The sequence below is a fragment of the Lygodium microphyllum genome, chromosome 14 (genome assembly GCF_053477565.2).
Source record: "Lygodium microphyllum isolate KBCC chromosome 14, Lygodium_microphyllum_v1.1.10, whole genome shotgun sequence".
Lineage (NCBI taxonomy): Eukaryota > Viridiplantae > Streptophyta > Polypodiopsida > Schizaeales > Lygodiaceae > Lygodium > Lygodium microphyllum.
Window position 1 is genome coordinate 133373848 of NC_141148.1, and position 20795 is coordinate 133394642.

At 42.3% G+C, this 20795-nt stretch overlaps 3 protein-coding genes across 5 annotated transcripts in view; 1 reads left to right on the forward strand and 2 right to left on the reverse strand.

Annotated features, from left to right (window-relative positions):
- The window catches only part of LOC148026132 (uncharacterized), a 416526-nt gene that overhangs the window by 352149 nt on the left and 43582 nt on the right, over nt 1–20795 (reverse strand). Inside the window, exon 4 of one of the 2 annotated variants that reach the window (XR_015693190.1) lies at nt 2904–3432. The gene's annotated coding sequence lies outside the window, so the exon portion shown is untranslated. Of the gene's footprint in view, nt 1–2903; nt 3433–20795 lie in introns of those variants that run through there. The other variant, XM_087693406.1, reaches the window with a different exon arrangement.
- LOC148026133 (uncharacterized) overlaps nt 1–20795 on the forward strand; it is a 117603-nt gene that overhangs the window by 54030 nt on the left and 42778 nt on the right. For both annotated transcript variants that reach the window (XM_087693402.1, XM_087693401.1), the window contains exon 3: nt 2958–3410. In XM_087693402.1, the coding sequence (XP_087549528.1) occupies nt 2958–3410 (453 nt within the window). The remainder of the gene's footprint in view (nt 1–2957; nt 3411–20795) is intronic.
- LOC148026134 (uncharacterized) lies at nt 9916–11675 on the reverse strand. Its single transcript, XM_087693407.1, has one exon. The coding sequence runs from the start codon at nt 11640–11642 to the stop codon at nt 11163–11165; it is 480 nt and encodes a 159-aa protein (XP_087549533.1). The 5' UTR covers nt 11643–11675; the 3' UTR covers nt 9916–11162.

The window sequence follows — 20795 nt, forward strand, 5'->3', positions numbered from 1 at the left end:
TGGGTGGGATGGGTGAGAGATTAAATGAATTTGTTATTGGTGTAGAAGTGGAAAATGAGTTAGATTCCTTTTGCCCATTAAATGCAAATGATGAAAAGGATGATTCACCAAAATCAAATTGACCATGAGCTATAAAAGCAGAAGGAAAAGGTGGAGAAGGAGCACTCACCAATGAATCTTGCAACCTTTTCTTGAGTTCATATGGAGTAATCTATCTTCTTCAAGGCTTATGAACCAATGCTTGGTTTGAAGAGATCCTTCAACCTAAGCATCATTAATATCTTGAGAAAAAGAGGAAGTAAATTTAAAAGATTGAGAAGTGTTGTTTTGCGTACCTGACAAAGAAGTAAATGAAGATGGTGATGTGTATGGGATAGAAGAAAGTGGCAAAGAAGTGTAGGATGTAGATGTAGATGGAATGGGTAGAGAGAAAAAGTATTTGTACTCCATGCTAGTTTTGACATCACAATGACCAGTCCTTTGTAGAGCTTCCGTCCTTCCTACAAAATCATTAGACCGGTGCACTGAATCTAAAGGGAAAAACTCAAATTTACCTTTAATTTGTTGTTGAGCTCAATACATTAGGATGAGATTGTATTTGGTTCATGAGATCTTGTGTGGTCTATGGATTCCATGGTAGTTGGAAGTCTCTTGGGCTATGTTGGAAATTGGAGGAGCAAGCTGTGAGGCCCACTTTATCTTGTCTCTCAATGTGCTAGGCTCTAGAGCATTGTGATGTGGTAAAGATATGTTTGAAGTCCCTCCTGTTGTTTCTACTTTGTAGAGGGCTTTCAAATCAAAGGCTTAGGTTTCTTCAGAGAGATCCTCGCTTTGATATCGTGTAAAGAAATACCCCAACGCAGAACATAAATGAAAGCATATGTCAAAGAATATACTCAACATAACACAGTTAGGGTTAGGGTAACTCAGAGACAATGAATACAATGAAGATCCCAATGAATGAATAAATATAATACGATGCTCATGCAGCGAACAAACTGTGCAGGGAATGAAAACTGTACCCTGAATTCTCATGTTTGGAGGATTGAGATAGAGGTAATGAGATAGAGAGTGTGTCGTACTCCTAATAGATCTTGAAATGCAGCAAGGCACTTGTTTCTGATGTTTATAACTGTTCGTTCATTAAAGAGAGCCTCTAGATGTTGGACAGCAACAAATGTAGCAAACAGTGATGCCGTACAGTGCTGGACAGGCAAAAGAGAGAGAAATCTGCAAAACCGGCCTTGGGAGAGAATAGGGTTGCAAGCGGCAGGAGCAGCAGCAAAACATAGCAGTAGGAGGGTGGCAACAGCTGGGCGGCAGCTGGGAGCAGCAAGTGCAGCTTCCTGAGGGTGGTGGACACAGACAGCTGGCTGCAACAAACACAGCAGTAGGAGAAGTCCACCTGGCTGTTTGCAGTAGTAAAGGGTGTATGCGAACAGGGTGTGGGAATCAAAGCTAGATCACCTGAAACATGCAAAAACGAGATTGAGCTGAATGGAGGGTAGCCTGCCTATTTATAGAAAGTTCCAGGAACTTGAACCTCTCGCTTTTTTAACTCTCTTGAACCGTTTCCTGTATTAGGGTTTTTTGAAGCATTTTTGGGGCTGTTCAAGAGGCTAATCAGCATGTAATCTATATTTTAGCTCAACATTGTCTTGTTATTTACTAAGCGCATGATCTTGTGATCTTGCAAACACATATGCACACTCTCTCTCCTACCATCTCTTGAGCCAACCATTCCAGCATGTGTGGGGAGAGAGAGAGAGACACCCCTCCAGGCCCTCCGGGCACCCCTCACCGAGTGTATGGGATCATACATGTACTACTAGACTGGATGGATTGTATGGGATGTCCCATTTGCTAGACATAGATAACCTATGTAAGCTTGTCCATACAAACCAACCATAGGTGAGTGGCAAGAGCATACAACAATGCACTCAGTGGATTTTCATTTCACATACTATGTTTAAACTGGTATTTAGCCATAAATTAGCCAATGTTATTTATTGCTGTATTCTGATACAACTGCTCAATGCATGGTTGGGCAGGATATACCAATACCCTAGACATTGGGTGCACAATATCAAATGCTTTTGCCACATCTACTTACATGATTGGCTCATCCTGTCGAGTATACTCAATATACTCAATGGTAGTAAGAGCATCTGCAATATTATCATATGTAGGAACAACCTCCATATTGCCTCAAATGTGGTCCATGCAAGACACTTTTAGTCTCTTATTTTCAGTAATAGCTTATAAATCACTGGCATAAGAGTAATTGAACATCAAGCAATAATATTTTCACTCAATTTCTTATTTGCAGTCAATCAAACAAGACCACGTTTCCATTGCTCCAGGAGTTGCTGATGCTACCATGGCCCATGCATAATCAATTATTGTAAATACCATGCCTTTCAGATCATTGCAAAAGGCCATATAGAATTCCATTGCTAGACCATCCCATCTTGGAGATTTTCATTTACTTAAGTGCTTCAGTGCATCAATCCAATTCGATATCAGTGAAAGGTTCTTCCAACTGGACAGCCTTAAATGAATCAATAGATAGACATACACCATCAAAAATCTGGTGACAGGCATTCATCACATCAGCTGAATCCACCAGTGGCCAAGAGATAGCAATACATATCTCTCAACACACACACACACACACACACACACACACAGACACAGGAATGAGTGAATGAATGATATGCAAGTATTTAAGCTTTATACTAAAGAAAATACCTAAAACCAAACATTCTATGCAGTAGAAATCTGAATTTCATCAATAATTCTAGTATAAGAAAACAGAATAGAAAATTCTGAAATGATTGCTTGGACAGTTATTAAGTTTAATTTTGATAAACATAATGTTCATGGGTTTGAATTGTCAAAACCTGGTACACCAATCTGCTGCTGGTTCACTCTAGATTCTCACAGATATGATTCAGTTTGGTGCAGAAATCTGGCCATGATAACCGGACATTATTGGCTCTGAAGGAAACACTCCAAGAGGCTCAAAGAGTTGTGAGAATACCTACTTTCATAGCAATTGTTGCACAAGGTGTTGCAGGAACTTTTCCTTGGGCAGCATTGTCATTTGCTCCAATGTGGCTAGAGCTGATTGGGTTTTCACACCCAGTGACAGCCACCATCATAGGACTATTCACTGCTTCTGGTTCTTTGGGAGGCCTGTTTGGAGGGCGATTGGGTGATCTCATAGCAAAGCGATTGCCAAATTCAGGTAGGATCATTTTGGCTCAGTTCAGCTCAGGCATTGGGATACCTTTGGGGGCACTTTTGCTGCTTTATCTGCCATATGATCCATCAACTGCCGTTCTTCATGGATCAGTGTTTTTCATCATGGGTTTCTTAATGTCATGGTGTTCGACAGCCACAAACAAGTCAGTCTCTTTCTGCCTCGTGCTGAAAAGTTGAAAGGTTATATTTGTGCATACTTTTCATGTTTTGATAAGCATAAGGATTAATGATTACTCTGTGAATCTGTGCATGTGGCCAGTTGTCTTTTGCTGATTGTATGATTGCTGCAATGCTACCTTCTAAGATAGATAGAACACTTCTTGTTCAGATGAATCAGTGAATATAGTGGTCCATAGAATTGTTTCTTATGCATGTTGGTTTTAGTCTGAGCTAGATTTGAGCAAGGATGGTAAGTACTCAAGTTATGGACTGTACATTTTTTCTGAAACAATGTGGGGCAGGGTGATCTGTTTATGGAACTGGCCTAGAGATGTATGTGTCAATACTCAGACGATTAGGTTGGTCACAAAAGTGGTAACATTATTTGCAAAAACATGGGTGCGGGAACATTAGAGTTTAGATAGACATGAGACGTTCATGTTCACACCAAACCTTTTGTTGTGAAAGTTACCATACATACACTCACATTACAAGGTAGGACTTTTGTTAGTTGTGCTTGTTCCTTGTCTGAGGCTCCTATTTCCAACAATTCATAATCAAGCGCAGGCTGGGTGATTATAGCATGAACTTGGATAAAGCAAATGAGTAGCTATGCACTGCTCTTGTAGGTGATTTCCTATGTAATTTGAGTGATTGATCTTTTAGCATAGTGAGGTTTAAGTGAAGGAGATTTGGTTATACCATATTGAAATGGATGAGCTTTTACCTCAGTATGCTCATGAGTTGGTTGTTTTCATGAGTCATTGTTACATCCTTGGACATCTGGATGGGGGCGCTAGTAACATTGGTCACAGTGGTCATAACGTCACCTTTAGCAAGTGAGTATATGTGTACTTCTCTTCTCTGTGCTATGCAATTTTTAGTGATCAATCATTTGGCATAGTTATGTCCAGGAGGTTCAGGTTTGATTGAGCATACCTATTGAAATGGATGAGCTTTTACCTCAATATGCTCATGAGTTAGTTGTTTTAGAGGGTCATTGTTACATCCTTGGACATCCGGATGGCCCCTAGCAACATTGGTCAAAGTGACCATAAAGTCACCTTTTGCACTAGGTCACTTTAAGATCATTGTGACCAATCTTGCTAGCACCCATCCTTTCGTGTGTGTTGGAGTGTATATTTAGGTGTAAACACCTTCTACCCCTCTCTCAATCTATTCAACTTGTTGTGTACTTGCAAGAGTCACACACACACACACACACATGGGTCTATCTAGCATAGAGAGGCTGAAGCAGTGAGGTATGGTTCCTTGATGATAGTTTAGTATCCTCTGTATCTATAGATGATACTTCCTACAGGGGTGTAAATGATGGGCTCTGCATCTCTCAGTGGCTATGTCTAGGGTGACTCCATGGGGTGGGGCCATCAATGGGTCCAATGGGGGATCTGTGGTAGAGGGGGCTGTCAATGCTCTATAGAACTATATGAGTGTATGCTTTTGTGTGTTTCCATGTCCTTGCTCCTAAGTTCATAAGAGGTGCCCTCTATGTCGGCGTAGCTCCAATAAGAAAAGCCTAAGCCATCTCAGATCCAGGAAATCCATCACCTTGGATAATGGCATGAATCCCTATCTAAATAGGCAATAGAAGTGTCCTCTGATCTCATGATACATTAGGCATCTGCATATGTAGTTAGTCATAGCATTAGATGACAACTATTTTGGGACTTGGGAAAATTCTTTGACGTTGAGATGTAACATTTTGGTCTCATAGGCCGACTTGGCCTTTTGTAGACATTGATATAACTTTCTTTCTTTCTTTCTCTCTCTCTCTCTCTCTCTTTTTTTTCGTAAATCTCTCTCTCTCTCTCTCTCTCTCTCTCTCTCTCTCTCTCTCTCTCATAATAGGTAATTGTATTAAATACCAAAAAAGTACAAGATTACATGATTACAAGATGCAGCATGGCTCTAGGACATCGTGCATAAACTCACTTTAGCGAAGATCAGATAACTAAAAGAGTACAAAAGTCATGGCAAAGAAGTAGTAGAGATTGCCGTATGCCAAGGGACCAAGTCCTTGGAAAGGAGATAAGTGTACTAAATAAGGTCAAGCTATCATTGTAGAAGACGTTTCAACTTGGTGAGGTGAATTTGCACCCCAAATGTGGAATCAAAAACAAAAGCATTCGGAGTTGTCTAATTGTGCCAATAGTCCCAAAAATGGAGGAATGGAAACAAAATCTTCATATGTGGTTGTGTTGGAAAAGGGTATTTGGGTCGTAAAGACCCAATGAAAGGGCACGGGCATAGTGACGTGCCAACCACATCCTACCAAATAGCAAATAACAGGGACTAGATTTTCCGAGCCAAAGGGGGTGAAAGAAAACAGTGGCGAGACATTTCCATAGTGGTGAGGCCAAAAGAACGAGCACCATTTAAGATGCGGTGTTTTGCAAGTGCCACGGCTAGAGATAGCTCACCAGTCCCTATAACCTGAAGGGATGTGAAAAAGCCTGTTGGCGGTGCAGAAAGACATCAACCCCTAATGAGTCGCCAAAATGGCATCAGAAACCGATGATATGCCTAGTCATGCCATGTGATTAAATTTAGGGCAAGTCTCTTGCTTTCCATCCCACAAAATCAGTTTGGACACTTCCAACAATTCCATGTGAAAAGAGTTGGCGGCCAAATGATCCTTTGCAGGGTGCCATTGGGCTTTTGGCACGACCAACTTCCATGAGCAGATGAGCTGGGCAAGCAAGAATGAAGAGGATAAGGAAAAGGGGGTGTCAGTATTAAGAATCTACAACCACGAACTGCGAATGGTTGTGTTACCGCGAACCACGCCCCACTCTTCCAAAAGGAACCCGGAAATAAAGACCCAAGGGTGTCGATCATGCACATGGCGGGAAAGAGAGACCACTAAAGAGCAACCATGTGAGTGTGCACATCCAAAATAGCCCCACCACCTATACTTTTAGGAATGCAAGTATGGTTCCAAGAGTTCCACGAGATACCTACATGTAAAGTGTCCTTTTTCCATAGCATAAAGAAAATGTGGCAAGTAAGAACCCTCAAGGTGGAGGTAGTCCAAGGCAAAAGCAGTAATAATTATGTGAGTGCAGGAAGCATAACGGATTGTGCCACTTTAAGGCAAATATGAAAAGGCTAGGCTTGGGATTTCCAATATAGAAACTTCGCCTCCAATTTTAGAGAAATCCATTGCAACAACTGCTTGGGCTGAACATCAATGCCCAAGGGGTAACCCAGATGCCATATGACACTCCTGTGGGGGATCACCATCCCTTGCCATTGCAAAGATTGGAGATCTGATTTAGTATAGCTGATGAGGAAGGATTTGGCTGCATTAATACGAAGACTAGAGCCTTGTCCAAAAGGTTTCCATACATCCAATGCCTTGTGGAGATTCTCTTGTTCTACTTTGAGAATCATGAATGTGTCATTTGCTAGCGATTGGCCCACAAAATATTTGCTAAAGGGAAGAGAAGGACCAGGCAACTATCCCGTGTTCACCAAGTGAGAAAGCATGGAAAGGACCGGATGGGTCGCTAGTGTTGAGCTAACATAAGCATTACATGCTGAATTAGCCACTTAAACAACCCCAAAAATGCTTAATTAATCAAGACCCTAAATTGGTGCGTGGTTCAAGAGAGTTTTAAAACGGTGTGTCGTACAAGGTCTCAAAACTTTCTATAAATAGGCAAACACCCTCCATTCAATCTTAGTCTCATTTTTGCAAGTTTGAGGAGTTGTATCTCTGCTGCCCACACCCCGTTCATGGACATCTTAGTTAGAGCTTCCCCTTACTGTTTGCTATCATTTGGTGCTTGATTCCAACCTCCATCTCCATCTTCTCGTTGTCGCCATCATCAGGTACTATTGCCTATACCTCTGGAGTTTGCATTTGCTGCTATCGTCACCTTTTGGAGTTGTCTCCATCTTCCACACTTTGTCATCATCAACCAGGTATTTACGTTGCTGAGTTGCTCTTCTCCAACTATTGCCATCACCTCTCCTGCACAGTCGCCTTCAGTCTCCAGCTATTGCCCAGTTTCTCTCTCCTCAGGTACCTGCGTTTTTAGTCTCTCTCTCTCTTGTCACTGCCTATCTGCATTAGATCCAACTTCCACAATTGCATTTGCTGGTGTTTGACTCTCGGAGGCTACCTTTGCTATGTTTTGGGATCTGTCAGGAGTATGACATGTACTCCCGCTCAGTACCTTTGCCTTGGTCCTCGAAACACGAGACTTTGGAGTAAAGTTTTCATTTCCACACAGTTTGTTTGCTGCATGATCATTGTATATTCAATATTCAGTCATTCATTCAGTCTCCACTATGTTCATTCTCTTTGAGTTGCCCTAGCCCTCACTATGTTGTTTTGAGTTTATGCTTTGTTGTATGCTTTCATTTATGTTTTTGCATTAGGGTATTTTTTCACATGGTGTCAAAACAAGGTTTTCTTCCACCAAACCTTGGCCTTTGATTCGAAAGCCTTTCACAAGAAACAAAAATAACCGGAGGGCAAGATGACTTTGGACACATCTTCACCACATCATTATGATGCTCTCGAGCCTAGCATATCAAGACACATATGGTTGAGTGGGCTTCACAGCTTGCTCCTCCATCCAACATGGTCAGAGAGACTTCAGACCACCATGGAATCCACAGACATACAAGATTTCATAAGCTGAATATGATCTCATCCTCATGTATCAAGCTTAACAGCAAATTGAAGATAAATTTGAGTTTTTCCCTTCAGATTCGGTGCATAGTCTAAGGATTTTGCAAGAAGAACGGAAGGTCCACAAAGGACTGATCACCCTTACGTGGAAACTGGCATGGAGTATAGACCATTTTCTTCTCCACCCTCATTTACTCCTATGTCAGGTACACATGCTGCTACGTCTCTCTTATGATTTTACTTTCTTTTTTTTGCAAGATATTGGTGATGCTTAGGATGAAGGAACTCTTCATACCAAGTATTGGTTCATAAGCGCTGAAGAGGATAGATTTTTTCTTTTGAACTCCAGAAAAGGTAAGTAAAAGTTGCAAGAATCTATGGTGAGTGCTCCTTCTTCATGCTTTCCTTCCACTTTTACATCTCATGGTCAATATGATTTTGGTGATTCATCTATTTTATCATTTGCATTTAATGGACAAAAGGAACCTAACATATTTCCCACTACAACTCAAATGACAAATCCATTTAATCTCCCATCCACTAGTTCCAGATACCTTCCTTTCAGTCTCCATTAAGTGCACCATACATGTCTTCTCACAATACACTAGGGGGTGCTTCGCCCTTAGGCACGCCTTTTATGACCTCGTCTTTTCCTCAGTTGGGTCTTGTCTCCATGATGAAGGTTCATTCTCCCGTCACCACACTTTCGGATCTTTCACGGCTTGGGAATGCCATCTTGAGTGTGGATCAGTTGGTACCACAGTTTGCCTCCATGGCATTACCCAGTAGACCTTTTGGTCATTTTTCCATGCTCCAACCGACTCTTGAATACGGCTTACATGTCCTAGAGCCTCCACCTCCACCGACACTTTATGGAAACATTTACGTTCCAACACCTCCGCATCAATCCATATCCATTGGACATTATCAGTGAAACCAGCATTCCTTCTCGGATAGGGTGGTTTAACCTGATTAAGCACTTAATTACAGCAATTAGCAAATGAACATAAACTGAAATGCTCACTTTCCCTTCATAAACTTGGATAGTGGACACCGTGTTGGCCCCAAAACTGGCGCCCCTTTCGGTATTTCTTTAATTTCAATTGCTGATGGATAAATTACAAGCCGAGATTTCACAATCTCCTTGGTTGATTCAAAAGCCCCTTGTTGTTCCAATAATCAGCAAAGCATTCGGGCAAATTGCCCCTTGATTTTCACCTATGACTTGCTCTAACGGAACCCCAACTGGTCAAATGCTGCCCCAAATTCACAATACATGGGTTGGCATCTGAAATTCTCACAATTCCACGAATTTCCGGTGCTGATTTCAGTATACAATGCCTTTGACTGATGGCATGGGTCCCAAGGTGGCTGCTAAACCCTAATTACTGCTGTAATTTAGGGTTTACAGCAGTAAACTCTTTGCTGTCCACCAAATTTGGCTGTACTCTGCTACCCATGGCTGAGAATTGCTGAGAATACTTGAGCATAGACTGGAGGAGATGAGAGAGTGCTGTAGAAAGAGAGAAAATCAGCTGAAATGTATCTTCTAATTCGTAGCTTTGATGACAAATCCGATGGCACCAACAGCTTCAAAAGGGGGGTAAAACACTAGCTCGGCTAGCGAGTCCTTCTCTCCTGCCGCCGTCTCTCTTGAGGCGGAAGAGAAAACCTGATGCCCCCTGTCTTGTCGCGGCACACGATCAGTCGTTTTCGCCTCTCAGAGCCAAATCCGATCACCTCCTCTCCCTCCACCAAGCTCCGAATGGCTATCATTCAGCTTCCACCACCCTCCAACAGCCTTCTCCCTAGTTGCATGGGAAAGTTTTGCCAAGTGGCAACCTTCCTAATGCATTTTCAGCCATTAAATCAAATTTTCAGAATTAATTAATTCTGAAAATTAATTTCAGCCCTTTTGACCCTGCCCAAAATTAAACATGCCCATCTGGAATGAAATTGGCTAGGCCATTTGCAACTTGGAGTGGTTCCCAACCTCTGTTGACCCTTAGACTAGCATTAATTAATTAATTAATGCTAGTCCCTAGTGTCACCACTGACACTTAATGGCCAAACAATTGTCCTAGGGTCCAACCTGGCACCAACTGACCACCAAAACCTAGTTGGCATAACTTAACACAACTTTTGCCTTTAACGCCCACTGCATTCTCGAGATCCTTGGCCCGTTCCCATGAAATAACTGTCATGTGCATCACATGTGCTAAACAACCTTGCACATTTGATTAGTAACTTAATCAAATGTTACTAGCAAGATTAAAGCATCTCAAAATTTCATGACCCCGTGACAGACTCCCCCCTTGAAAACCTTGCAATCGTCCTCGATTGCACTGCATTGGGCCAAAGCAAAAGTATATTGCACTGGAATTTCAATTTGGCATGACAATCACTACAACATTGGCCACTGTTGTCAAACAGTTGCATATGCACAAAACTTATTGAAAACTTCCAGCCAGCAAAACATAATAGAAAACTGAAAAAATAGTCCAAAACTATTGCTAGAAACCATTGGATGCATCCATAACTCATGTTTCTTAACCGTTCTGACTTCAAAACCACAGTAAAGCATATTCTCAGCATAAACCATGGCTGAAACTTTCAATGACATTCGTTTACATGCGGCTATCTATGGAATCAGCTGTAAACCATTAAAATTTGAGCATGACCTGATCATAAACTGATCATGGACTGATATGAGAACTGATCACAAATGGCTGCAAATGTGACTCCAAACTGATCACAAGTTGATGGTTAAAAACAACTGATCAAAAATTGATGCAAAAGCTGATGCAAAACTGATCCCAAAGTGATCATAAACGGTTCTCAAACTGATCAAAAATTGAGCTGAAACTGATAAGAAATTGATCTCAAAATTGAGGCAAAAACTCATGCCAAACTTGTCCAAAAAACTCATGCATAAGTATAGTCTCTGAGCCGCGGTGACAACCATACTCATATACATGTATCTCACAGTGACTAGTACACCGAGTAGTGACCTCATGGCAGACATACTATCAGCACAGTACCTTGGATACATGCTGAATACATCCGAGATCCACTACATACGAGAGCTATCCAAAACCGGTGGAGTGGAAGTGCTACCTCCCCCTTGAGCATCAGGCAATGCTCCGGACGCCCGCTCTGCTGAACCTGAGTAAGCCCGATCCAAAGTCGGCTCTAATTGAAAGGCATCGAGATAAAGTTGCAACAACTGAGGATGGTCTGCCAAGTCATCCTCTTCCATCCATTTTGCATCCATTGGTGCATAATTTTGAAACTTCACCAAATATCTTCTGGAAACTTTACCTCTAACCTTCCTTTCCTTATGTGCTAAAATCTGCTTGGGTACCAAAATCTCATCTAGTTCCTCAACCTCTGGCTGAATTTCAACAGATACATCTTCTGGCACATCACCACGAAAAGGTCTCAACAAACTGACATGAAAGGCATTGTGTATCCGCCAATGTGGAGGTAATTTCAGCCGATATGCAACATCGCTGACCTTTTCCAACACTTGAAAGGGCCCATAGGATCTCATGCTTAACTTCGGATACAACCTCTCTCTTCCCTTCATCTTTTTCAGCCTTGCCTTTTCGAAATGCAACAATACATAATCGCCCTCTGCAAACTGCAAAGCATGTCTATGGCGATTAGCTGCCTGCTTTTGCTTGTCCTGTGACCTATGAAGTGCATACTTTATCTTTGCATAGGCTGCATCCAAGCTTTCCACAAAGTGATCAACCTCAAAGATCTTATCCTTAGTGTGCAAAATAGATGGAACCTTCTTACCACCTTCAACCACCTTAAATGGAGCCTTGCCAGTGGAACTATGCACCGTATTATTGTATGCAAACTCAACCAATGGCAAATACTGCTCCCACTGTGTCTTGTGGTCTGAAACATAGCACCAACACTATGGAATTCACTTCCTCAAACTGACCATTTGTCTGCGGATGGAAGGATGATGAGAATTTCAGCGTGGTACCCATATTTTCACACAATCCCTTCTAGAATAGACTGGTCATCCGAGGGTCTTGATCACTTATGCTCGACTTAGGCATACCATGATACTTGAAAATGTGCTGCATAAATAATCGTGCCATATGATCAGCCTTTATCTTCTTTCTCACCGGAATGAAATGGGCTTGTTTGCTAAACCTGCAAATAATAGTCAATATCCCATCATTCCCTGTAGGTGTCCTAGGAAGCTCAAAGATAAAGTCCATAGCAATGCTCTTCCAAGGCCTATCTGGAATAGGCAAGGGCTGCAACAAGCTCGGCATCTTTTGCCTATCATGCTTTACCTTCTGACATACGATGCATGCCCTAACAAACTGCTCTACATCATGCCTCAAAGCTGGCCAATCAAAGAAATCCTCCACTGCCTTGACTATGGCATCAATACCTCTGTGTCCTGCATAAGGAGGAGCATGACTTTCAATGATCACTTTAGGCCTCAACTGCTTTGTGACACATAGTCGTCCATGCATCAACAGAAATCCATCTCTTAGCATAAAATGCTCATGCCTTTGGCCATTGCAAAGCTGATCATAAACATTAGCAAAGTCCGAATCAGCAGCATATTACTCTTTCATGGCATTCAACTCAGTGTGATAAACCATAGTGACGGCTGGAATTTGTGGCTTACGTGACACTGCATCAGCCACAACATTCTTTTTACCATCAATGTGTACAATCTGAAAATGAAACATAGAGAGAAAATTTGCCCATCTCATATGCTTCTCTAACAACTTTGTTTGCGTCAGAAAGTACCTCAAAGTCTGATGGTCTGTCTGCACTGTAAAATCAGCCCCCAACAAATAATGTTTCCACGTAGACAGTGCATGAATTACAGCCAAGAGCTCTTTCTCATAAACCTGTAAATTTCTCTCTGCACCGTGGAGAATTCGGCTCTCATAAGCCACAACTTCGCCATCTTGCATAAGGACAGCCCCAATGCTGTTACCACATGCATCACACTGAACCACAAATGACTTCCTTAGATCAGGCAACACAAGCACAGGATCTGAAGTCATCTTTTCCTTCAACTTTTCAAATGCTGAAATTTCCACTGCTGTCCATCTAAATGGCACATCTTTCTTTTGCAAAGCATGCAATGGAGATGCAATTTTAGCAAACCCGTGTACATACTTCCTATAGTAAGAACATAAACCCAAGAAGCAAAGGATTTCATGAACATTCTTCAAAGCTGGCCATGAACGTATTGCTTCAACCTTAGCACGGTCCATACGAATACTATCAGCCAATACAATATGTCCCAAGAAGTGGATTTCATGCAAAAAGAATTCACTCTTCTTGTCATTGATAACCAACCTATGCTTACGTAGCTCATTGAAAACAATGTCCAAGTGCTTTCTATGCTCCGTCTCATTCTTTGAATAGACAATCATGCCATCAAGGAAAGTATCCAAAAATGCTCTATGTGGCCGAAAGATGTGATCCATCATGTGATTAAAAGTGGCAAGAGCATTCATAAGTCCAAAAGGCATGACAAGAAATTCATATAACCCAATACGGCTGAATATTGCTGCCCCCTGCAATCTATCCATAACATCATCGATCCGAGGGATCGTAAAGCAGTTCTTTATCGTGATCTTGTTCAGAGTACGATAGTCAATGCACATACGCCATGAACCATCCTTTTTTTGCACCAAAAGCACTGGAAAACAGAAAGGAGATGAGCTGGGCTAAATCAGCCCTTTTTCTAACAGCTTATTTACATGACTCATAATCTCCTCCTGTTGGGCTACACTGACTCTATAGGGTGGTTTATTAGGAGGGCTACTTCCAAGGATAAGGTCTATGCCATGATCTTCGGGTCTTTCAGGTGGTAGCTGCCCTAGAAGTGACTGAGAGAAGCAATCAGCATACATTTTCAGAAATGACATGCGATCCTTCTCTAATTTAGACATATCCTCAACATTCTCACTATCATCCTTATCCTTAACAAAAACTAAATACGTTGAAAGATGATTTTTCATTACTTTAGAAATAGCAGCTGCAGATACAACAGGGACAGATTTCCCTTTCAACTTTACATCAAGTGTGAGTGTCTTTCCCTTATGTTGAATAGTGATCTCTTTTGCATATGAATCAATCACTGCATGCATACGGTGGCACCATGGCATACCAAGCAACACATCACAACCCTCAAGTGGAGCAATGTAAAACTCTTCGCTGTTAGGTTAAACCAGCCTTCCTTCTCAGATAGCATGGTTTAACATGATTAAGCACTTAATTACAGCAATTAGCAAATGAACATAAACTAAAAAGCTCACTTTACCTTCATAAACTTGGACAGTGGACACCGTGTTGGCCCCAAAACTGGCGCCCCTTTCGGTATTTCTTTAATTTCAATTGCTGATGGATAAATTACAAGCCGAGATTTCACAATCTCCTTGGCTGATTCAAAAGCCCCTTGCTGTTCTAATAATCAACAAAGCATTCGGGCAAATTGCCCCTTGGTTTTCACCCAGGACTTGCTCTAATGGAACCCCAACTGGTCAAATGCTGCCCCAAATTCACAATACATGGGCTGGCATTTGAAATCCTCACAATTCCACGAATTTCCGGTGCTAATTTCAGTATACAATGCCTTTGACTGATGGCATGGGTCCCAAGGTGGCTACTAAACCCTCATTATTGCTGTAATTTAGGGTTTACAGCAGTAAACTTTTTGCTGTCCACCAAATTTGGTTGTACTCTGCTACCGATGACTAAGAATTGCTGAGAACACTTAAGCATAGACTGAAGGAGATGAGAGAATGCTGTAGAAAGAGAGAAAATCAGCTGAAATGTATCTTTTGATTCGTAGCTCTGATGGCACCAACAGCTTCAAAAGGGGGATATAACACCAGCTCAGCTGGTGAGCCCTTCTCTCCTACCGCCGCCTCTCTTGAGGCGGAAGAGAAAACCTGTTGCCCCCTGTCCTATTGCGGCGCGCGATCAGTCGTTGTCGCCTCTCAGAGCCAAATCTGATCACCTTCTCTCCCTTCACCAAGCTCCGAATGGCTGCCATTCAACTTCCACCACCCTCCAACAGCCTTCTTCCTAGTTGCATGGGAAATTTTTGCCAAGTGGCAGTCTTCCTAATGCATTTTCAGCCATTAAATCAAAATTTCAGAATTAATTAATTCTGAAAATTAATATCAGCCCTTTTGACCCTACCCAAAATTAAACATGCCCATCTGGAATGAAATTGGTTAGGCCATTTGCAACTTGGAGTGGTTCCCAACCTCTGTTGACCCTTAGACTAGCACCACTGACACTTAATGGCCAAACAATTGTCCTAGGGTCCAACCTCGCACCAATTGACCACCAAAACCCAGTTGGCATAACTTAACACAACTTTTGCCTTTAACACCCACTGCATCCTCGAGGTCCTTGGCCTATTCCCATGAAATAACTGCCATGTGCATCACATGTGCTAAACAACCTGCACATTTTATTAGTAACTTAATCAAATGTTACTAGCAAGATTAAAGCATCTCAAAATTTCACGTCCTTGTGACAATCAGCCTATTTCTACCTACCACCTCCCCCTCCTACTTATCCGCTCCACCACCTTCTTTTTATTCCACTTATTTGACACCTCATGGTTATTCGTCTTTATCAGCCAAACATGCCTTTAGTGATAAGACTCATTTCAATGAGTCGAACTTCACTACTTTTTCAAGCCTAATGAGACATGTCCTTGACTTGTAGAACCTATGGGATCTTGTGTAGAGGTTAGAACTCTAACCTGATTCTGGACTTATCCCATATGAGGTTGTCTGCTCATGGAAGGCTACAAATGTCTCTGTTTTGTCGAGCTAATGCCAAATCTCTTACTTGAATTTCATTCACTACTTTAGTATTTTGACTTAGCATCCAAGCATTGGGCACACTTGGCTGACCATTATGTGACTTGAGATACAACCCGTAGCATCAATTTGGATCATGAGTTCCAAAACTTTAAAATCACTAACTGAGATGACTTGAAAGTCAAGTTGGTTGAGTATCAGCGCCTTCTCACAAGTTCTCTACCACGGGGGCTCCCAAGTCCTCGGATGATCGGGTCATATTGTTTCTAAACAAGCTGCTAAGGAAATACTTCCATTTTGTGCAACAGGTGATCTGATAGCCCACCATGTTTACATTCTATGAATTTGAGTGTCAACTACTACGTTACACTTGGTTATTCGATTAGTTTCATAGTTTGACCTCTGTAGAGGGGGCTCTCATTGCTTCTTCTGAAAAGGGGCAGCAAGAGAAGGGTAGAAAAAATCAAAATTCCAATTCAAATAAAAAATAAACTCAAAATCAAAATCAAAACCAAACTATTGAGACCCAAGGAAATTCCCAGTCATCTCTAAGAATCGGGCAGATTTTTTTGAAGAAAAATCAATATTATTAGCATTGTTAGAAGGCTAGGCCATTTGATGGGACGAGTGTTGATGAAAGGCTAGAGACACAACACTAAAAGCTGAGACTCATACCTCTGCCCCTCAATCGAGTAACCCCCCACAAGGGAGACAAGGTGGTGGCGGGCATGTCCAAGTTGGGAACAACTCCTCGCTCACAATTTAGGCTCATGGTCGCATCAAATTTGCTATCAACCAAAACCCAGATTGCACTACATTGGATGGTGTATACTATGTCCCCCTAGCTAGGGGTGAATTTGTTATCCATTCACTAGCTTTGCCGGTTGGGTCAACAGTCTTCTTTACAGTGACCACAATTGAGATCCTTGACTCTTAGATTGCAACTCTTGCATAGTCGCCTTCAGTCTCCAGCTGTTTTCCAGTTTTTCTCTTTCCTCATTACCTGTCTGCATCAGATCCAACTTCCATAGATGCGTTTGCTAGTGTTCGACTCTTGAAGGCTGCCTTTGTTGTGTTCCAGGATCCGTTAGATGTACGACACTCTCTTGCTAGGCACCTTTGCCTCGGTCCTGGAGAGACAAGAATTCGGGATAGAGTTTTCATTTTTGCATGGTTTGTTTGTTGCATGAGCATTGTATATTCAGTATTCAGACACTCATTCAGTCTCCAATGTGTTCATTGTCTCCAAGTTACCTTAACCCTAACTATGTTCTTTTGAGTTTGTGCTTTGTTGTATGCTTTCATTTATGTTTCTACATTAGGGTATGTCTTCATAACCATAGCAAAGAACAAGGGGTTCAAAGGGTAACCCTATCTAACTAATCGCACAAGAGTAAATTGCTCAATGACCCCACCATTCAACAAGACCTGCAAAGAGACGTTCTTGTTGACTGTTTGTGCTAGCTGGGACACAAGCGACCCATAACATGCATGCGCTCTACCAAAAAAGACTAGTCCAAATGGTCAAAAGCCTTTTCGAGATCTAATTGAATCAGTATGACTTCTTGCTCCTGCTTGGAGTGCTTTGCATAGTCAATGGTAGTTGAACATTCAATACATTGCGCAAGATATTGCGGCCCTTGGTAAATCCATACTAATTAGGGTGCACAAGGGTAGAGAGGTGCTTATGGAGAAGATTAGCTAAGACTTTAGTTGAAATTTTGTACATAGATGCCATCAAAGAAATTGGCTACCAGTATTTCAACATCGAGGGTGACGATACCTTTGGAATCAGCTTAATGACCCCCACCTTCCACAAGGTAGGCATAATTCCGATCTCCTAGATCTGTTGGGACATGGTTGCCAAAAGTTTGGTAAGAGTGGCAATGTAGGCTTCAAAAAACTCATCAGTCAAGCCATCCCATCCCAGACTTTTGTCCATGGGTAGATGCAACAAAACATCCATGACCTCTCCCTTTGAGATATCTTTGTCCAAATCATAGTGCATATCTTGCAACACTTGATCCTTGACCAAGGCATAAAAAGCCGAACGGGCTTGGGTAGCCTGCTAAGAAGAAGACGAAGTACCAAGAAGATCAAGGAAATATTCTCTACACATATGTACAATGGACTATGGGCACGTAACCATTGAGCTGTACAGGCACACCATATTTTCTCAAGCAAGAGAGGCATGCAAGCCTCGAAAAATTTATGCGACCGACACAAAGCATCTTGTAGATTCTTGGTCAAGCTTTGCAACTTGGCTTGCTGATAAGATCTCAATTGGAATTGCTGAATGAGATTTGTCAGCCTTGTGACCAATGGTAGCAAGAATGGATCATTTGGGTAATCAATTAGCAAGGAGCGGACTAATGCCAACATTGCTTCAGCAGTGTGCTGACACTGCCTGCAAAGAGTAGCTTGATGAATACCACAACACCTGGCAATCCTCTACACATTATGGAGCAATTGCTCAAAAGAATCACTATATCATGAGGGGAGTCAAGGAGAAACTTGTCAACATGTTGCTCCATGTAACCATTAAAGACTGGATGCTTCAAAAAAGATGAATTAAAATGCAATGGGAGCCTTCCCAAGAATTGCACTTAAGGGGCAATAGGATGGGCAAGCATGTCAAATTGCAAAGGAAAATGGTTTGACAAAACATATTGTTGCAGCACTTGGATATCCAAAATCTTTGGCAAGAAAGCATCGTCGTGCATAACATACATGCGGTCCAAGTGGGACCATGTGGTAGATTATTGTGCTGATTGAAAAGTACAACCCAAATCCGATGGGTGGAGCCAAGACTAAATATCTTGCTTCAAAACTGAAATCTCCCATCAATATTCTCGGTCTACCAAGAGACAAGCAAGTTGTCAGTCGACCCCATAGACCCTGTCAAAATGAAGAGTCATTTGGTGCATAGAGGCCTATCAGCCCGAAATACCTCCCCTTCAAATAGAATTTCAACAACTAGAAAGCGGCCATGGACTTTGTTCTTGACAAGGACCGGCTAAGACTTGTCATTCACGACCATAAGAACACTTAAATAGTGTCGAACTAAGCCCCTTGCATAGAACAACTGAAACCCATGGCAATCCACAATTTTTCCTGCTTCACTATGATTTTTATGCTCAACAACACAAAACACATCCCATTGATTGTCATGTAGAACATGCCACATATCACGCTACTTGTCGTGTGAACAAATGCCACACACATTCCAAGTGGCGAGTCTCATATGTTATGACTAAAGGATTTCAGTTTCAAGACTGATTTTGCATCAACTGCACTTTTGCAGCCAAAATATCAAGAGTGCCCTCGTCTGGATAGTCAACCATTACTGCTTAACCATTGGCAGATCTAGGAGAGCACCAGAATCTTGCCAGTGAAAAAGAGGATGACCCCTCTTTCATAGAAGGCTGCAAAAGAGGACAATACAGTCTTGGTATCCAAGTAGCATCGAAAACATCCTCTTTATGCTGGGCTGGAAAGGATGTATGGTTATGTTAAACATATTCACCCAACAGCGTATGGACAAAAATTCCAAGAGATGTTTCCAGTCCAAGTCCTCATGCTTGGATTGGGGAGGGGCTTGAGAATCAGCCATAATATCATCAGGGCTATGCTTATTGCATTCCATCATTGGATTGAAGACATGTTTACTGCATTTAACAAGGTTGCACATTAGCGCCAGGCTGGACATCAGAACGAGGGGCAACCATCTACATACAAGAAACCATTTCTTCCCACTCTTCACCATCCAAATCAGGCCCCAAGGCATCCACCACTTGATCTACTAAGATGTGTTGAGCTTCGGCACGATGCAAGGCCTCAGTATTCAGCTACTGTCTGCCATACCTTTTCCACATGTTGGAACTCTCTGTCTATCTTTTTCTCTCTCTATTGCAGGCTGTCTTCTTTGGGTCACGCTATCCTGTGGTTCAAAGGCAGCACTGAGAACAGCATGGCTGTAGATCTGGACATTTGCTGGAGGACTTCCCTCTCTCTCTCTCTATTGTGCACACACGCTTTGCCATGGAGTTGCATACACCATAATTGTCACTCCTGCTGGGAATAAAGGCCTCATGCCTTTAAATGTGCTCGGGTGTGAACGCACCCTTAGCACTTGTACTTACACATATATATCTATCTAAAAACCTAAATGTACACACTCGTCATCATACCTAAAAAAACGTGCTCACTCTCTACACTGCTTGCTCTCTCTCTCTCTCTCTCTCTCTCTCTCTCTCTCTCTCTCTCTCTCTCTCTCTCTCTCTCTCATTGCGCGTAGGACAGTCTGCCTCGATCGTCTTGCTCAATTGGCCCCTACAAACCGGTATCAAAGCCAATGGATCACTCAAGCTGTTGAGAGGTGCAGGCGACATGTAGAATCTCGTGTAACAATCTTGTGGACTGTTGAGGAGCAGGCGAATGGGTAGTAGCAGGCGAGCAGGCGAACGGGCAGTAGCAGGCGTGACAGGCTGCAGGCATAGTCAATAGGCATCAGGCGACAGGCTAGAGACTAGGCAACAGCGGGAACAGCTAACGAGTTTGGATTAGGCGTGGACCAGCGAGCGGGCGCTGACGAGCCCAACCAACGGGACTGCGTCGTGGACCAGCGGGCAGACGCGTGACCAACGGGGCGATGCTTGGATAGGCGACGTGACGCCTGAAGTCAATGTCACATTCCAATTTTTTCCTTTTTTTTCAAAGAGAAATTCAGATTCTACCCCTTTCTTGACGGGGCTTCACGCGCGCAACCACAAAGTCTCAGACTTGTGCAAAATTGACCCAAAAATTTGGGGCTTTTTCCGAATTTGGGGATCTCAACATAGAATTGGACATCTGACTCAAAAATTGCA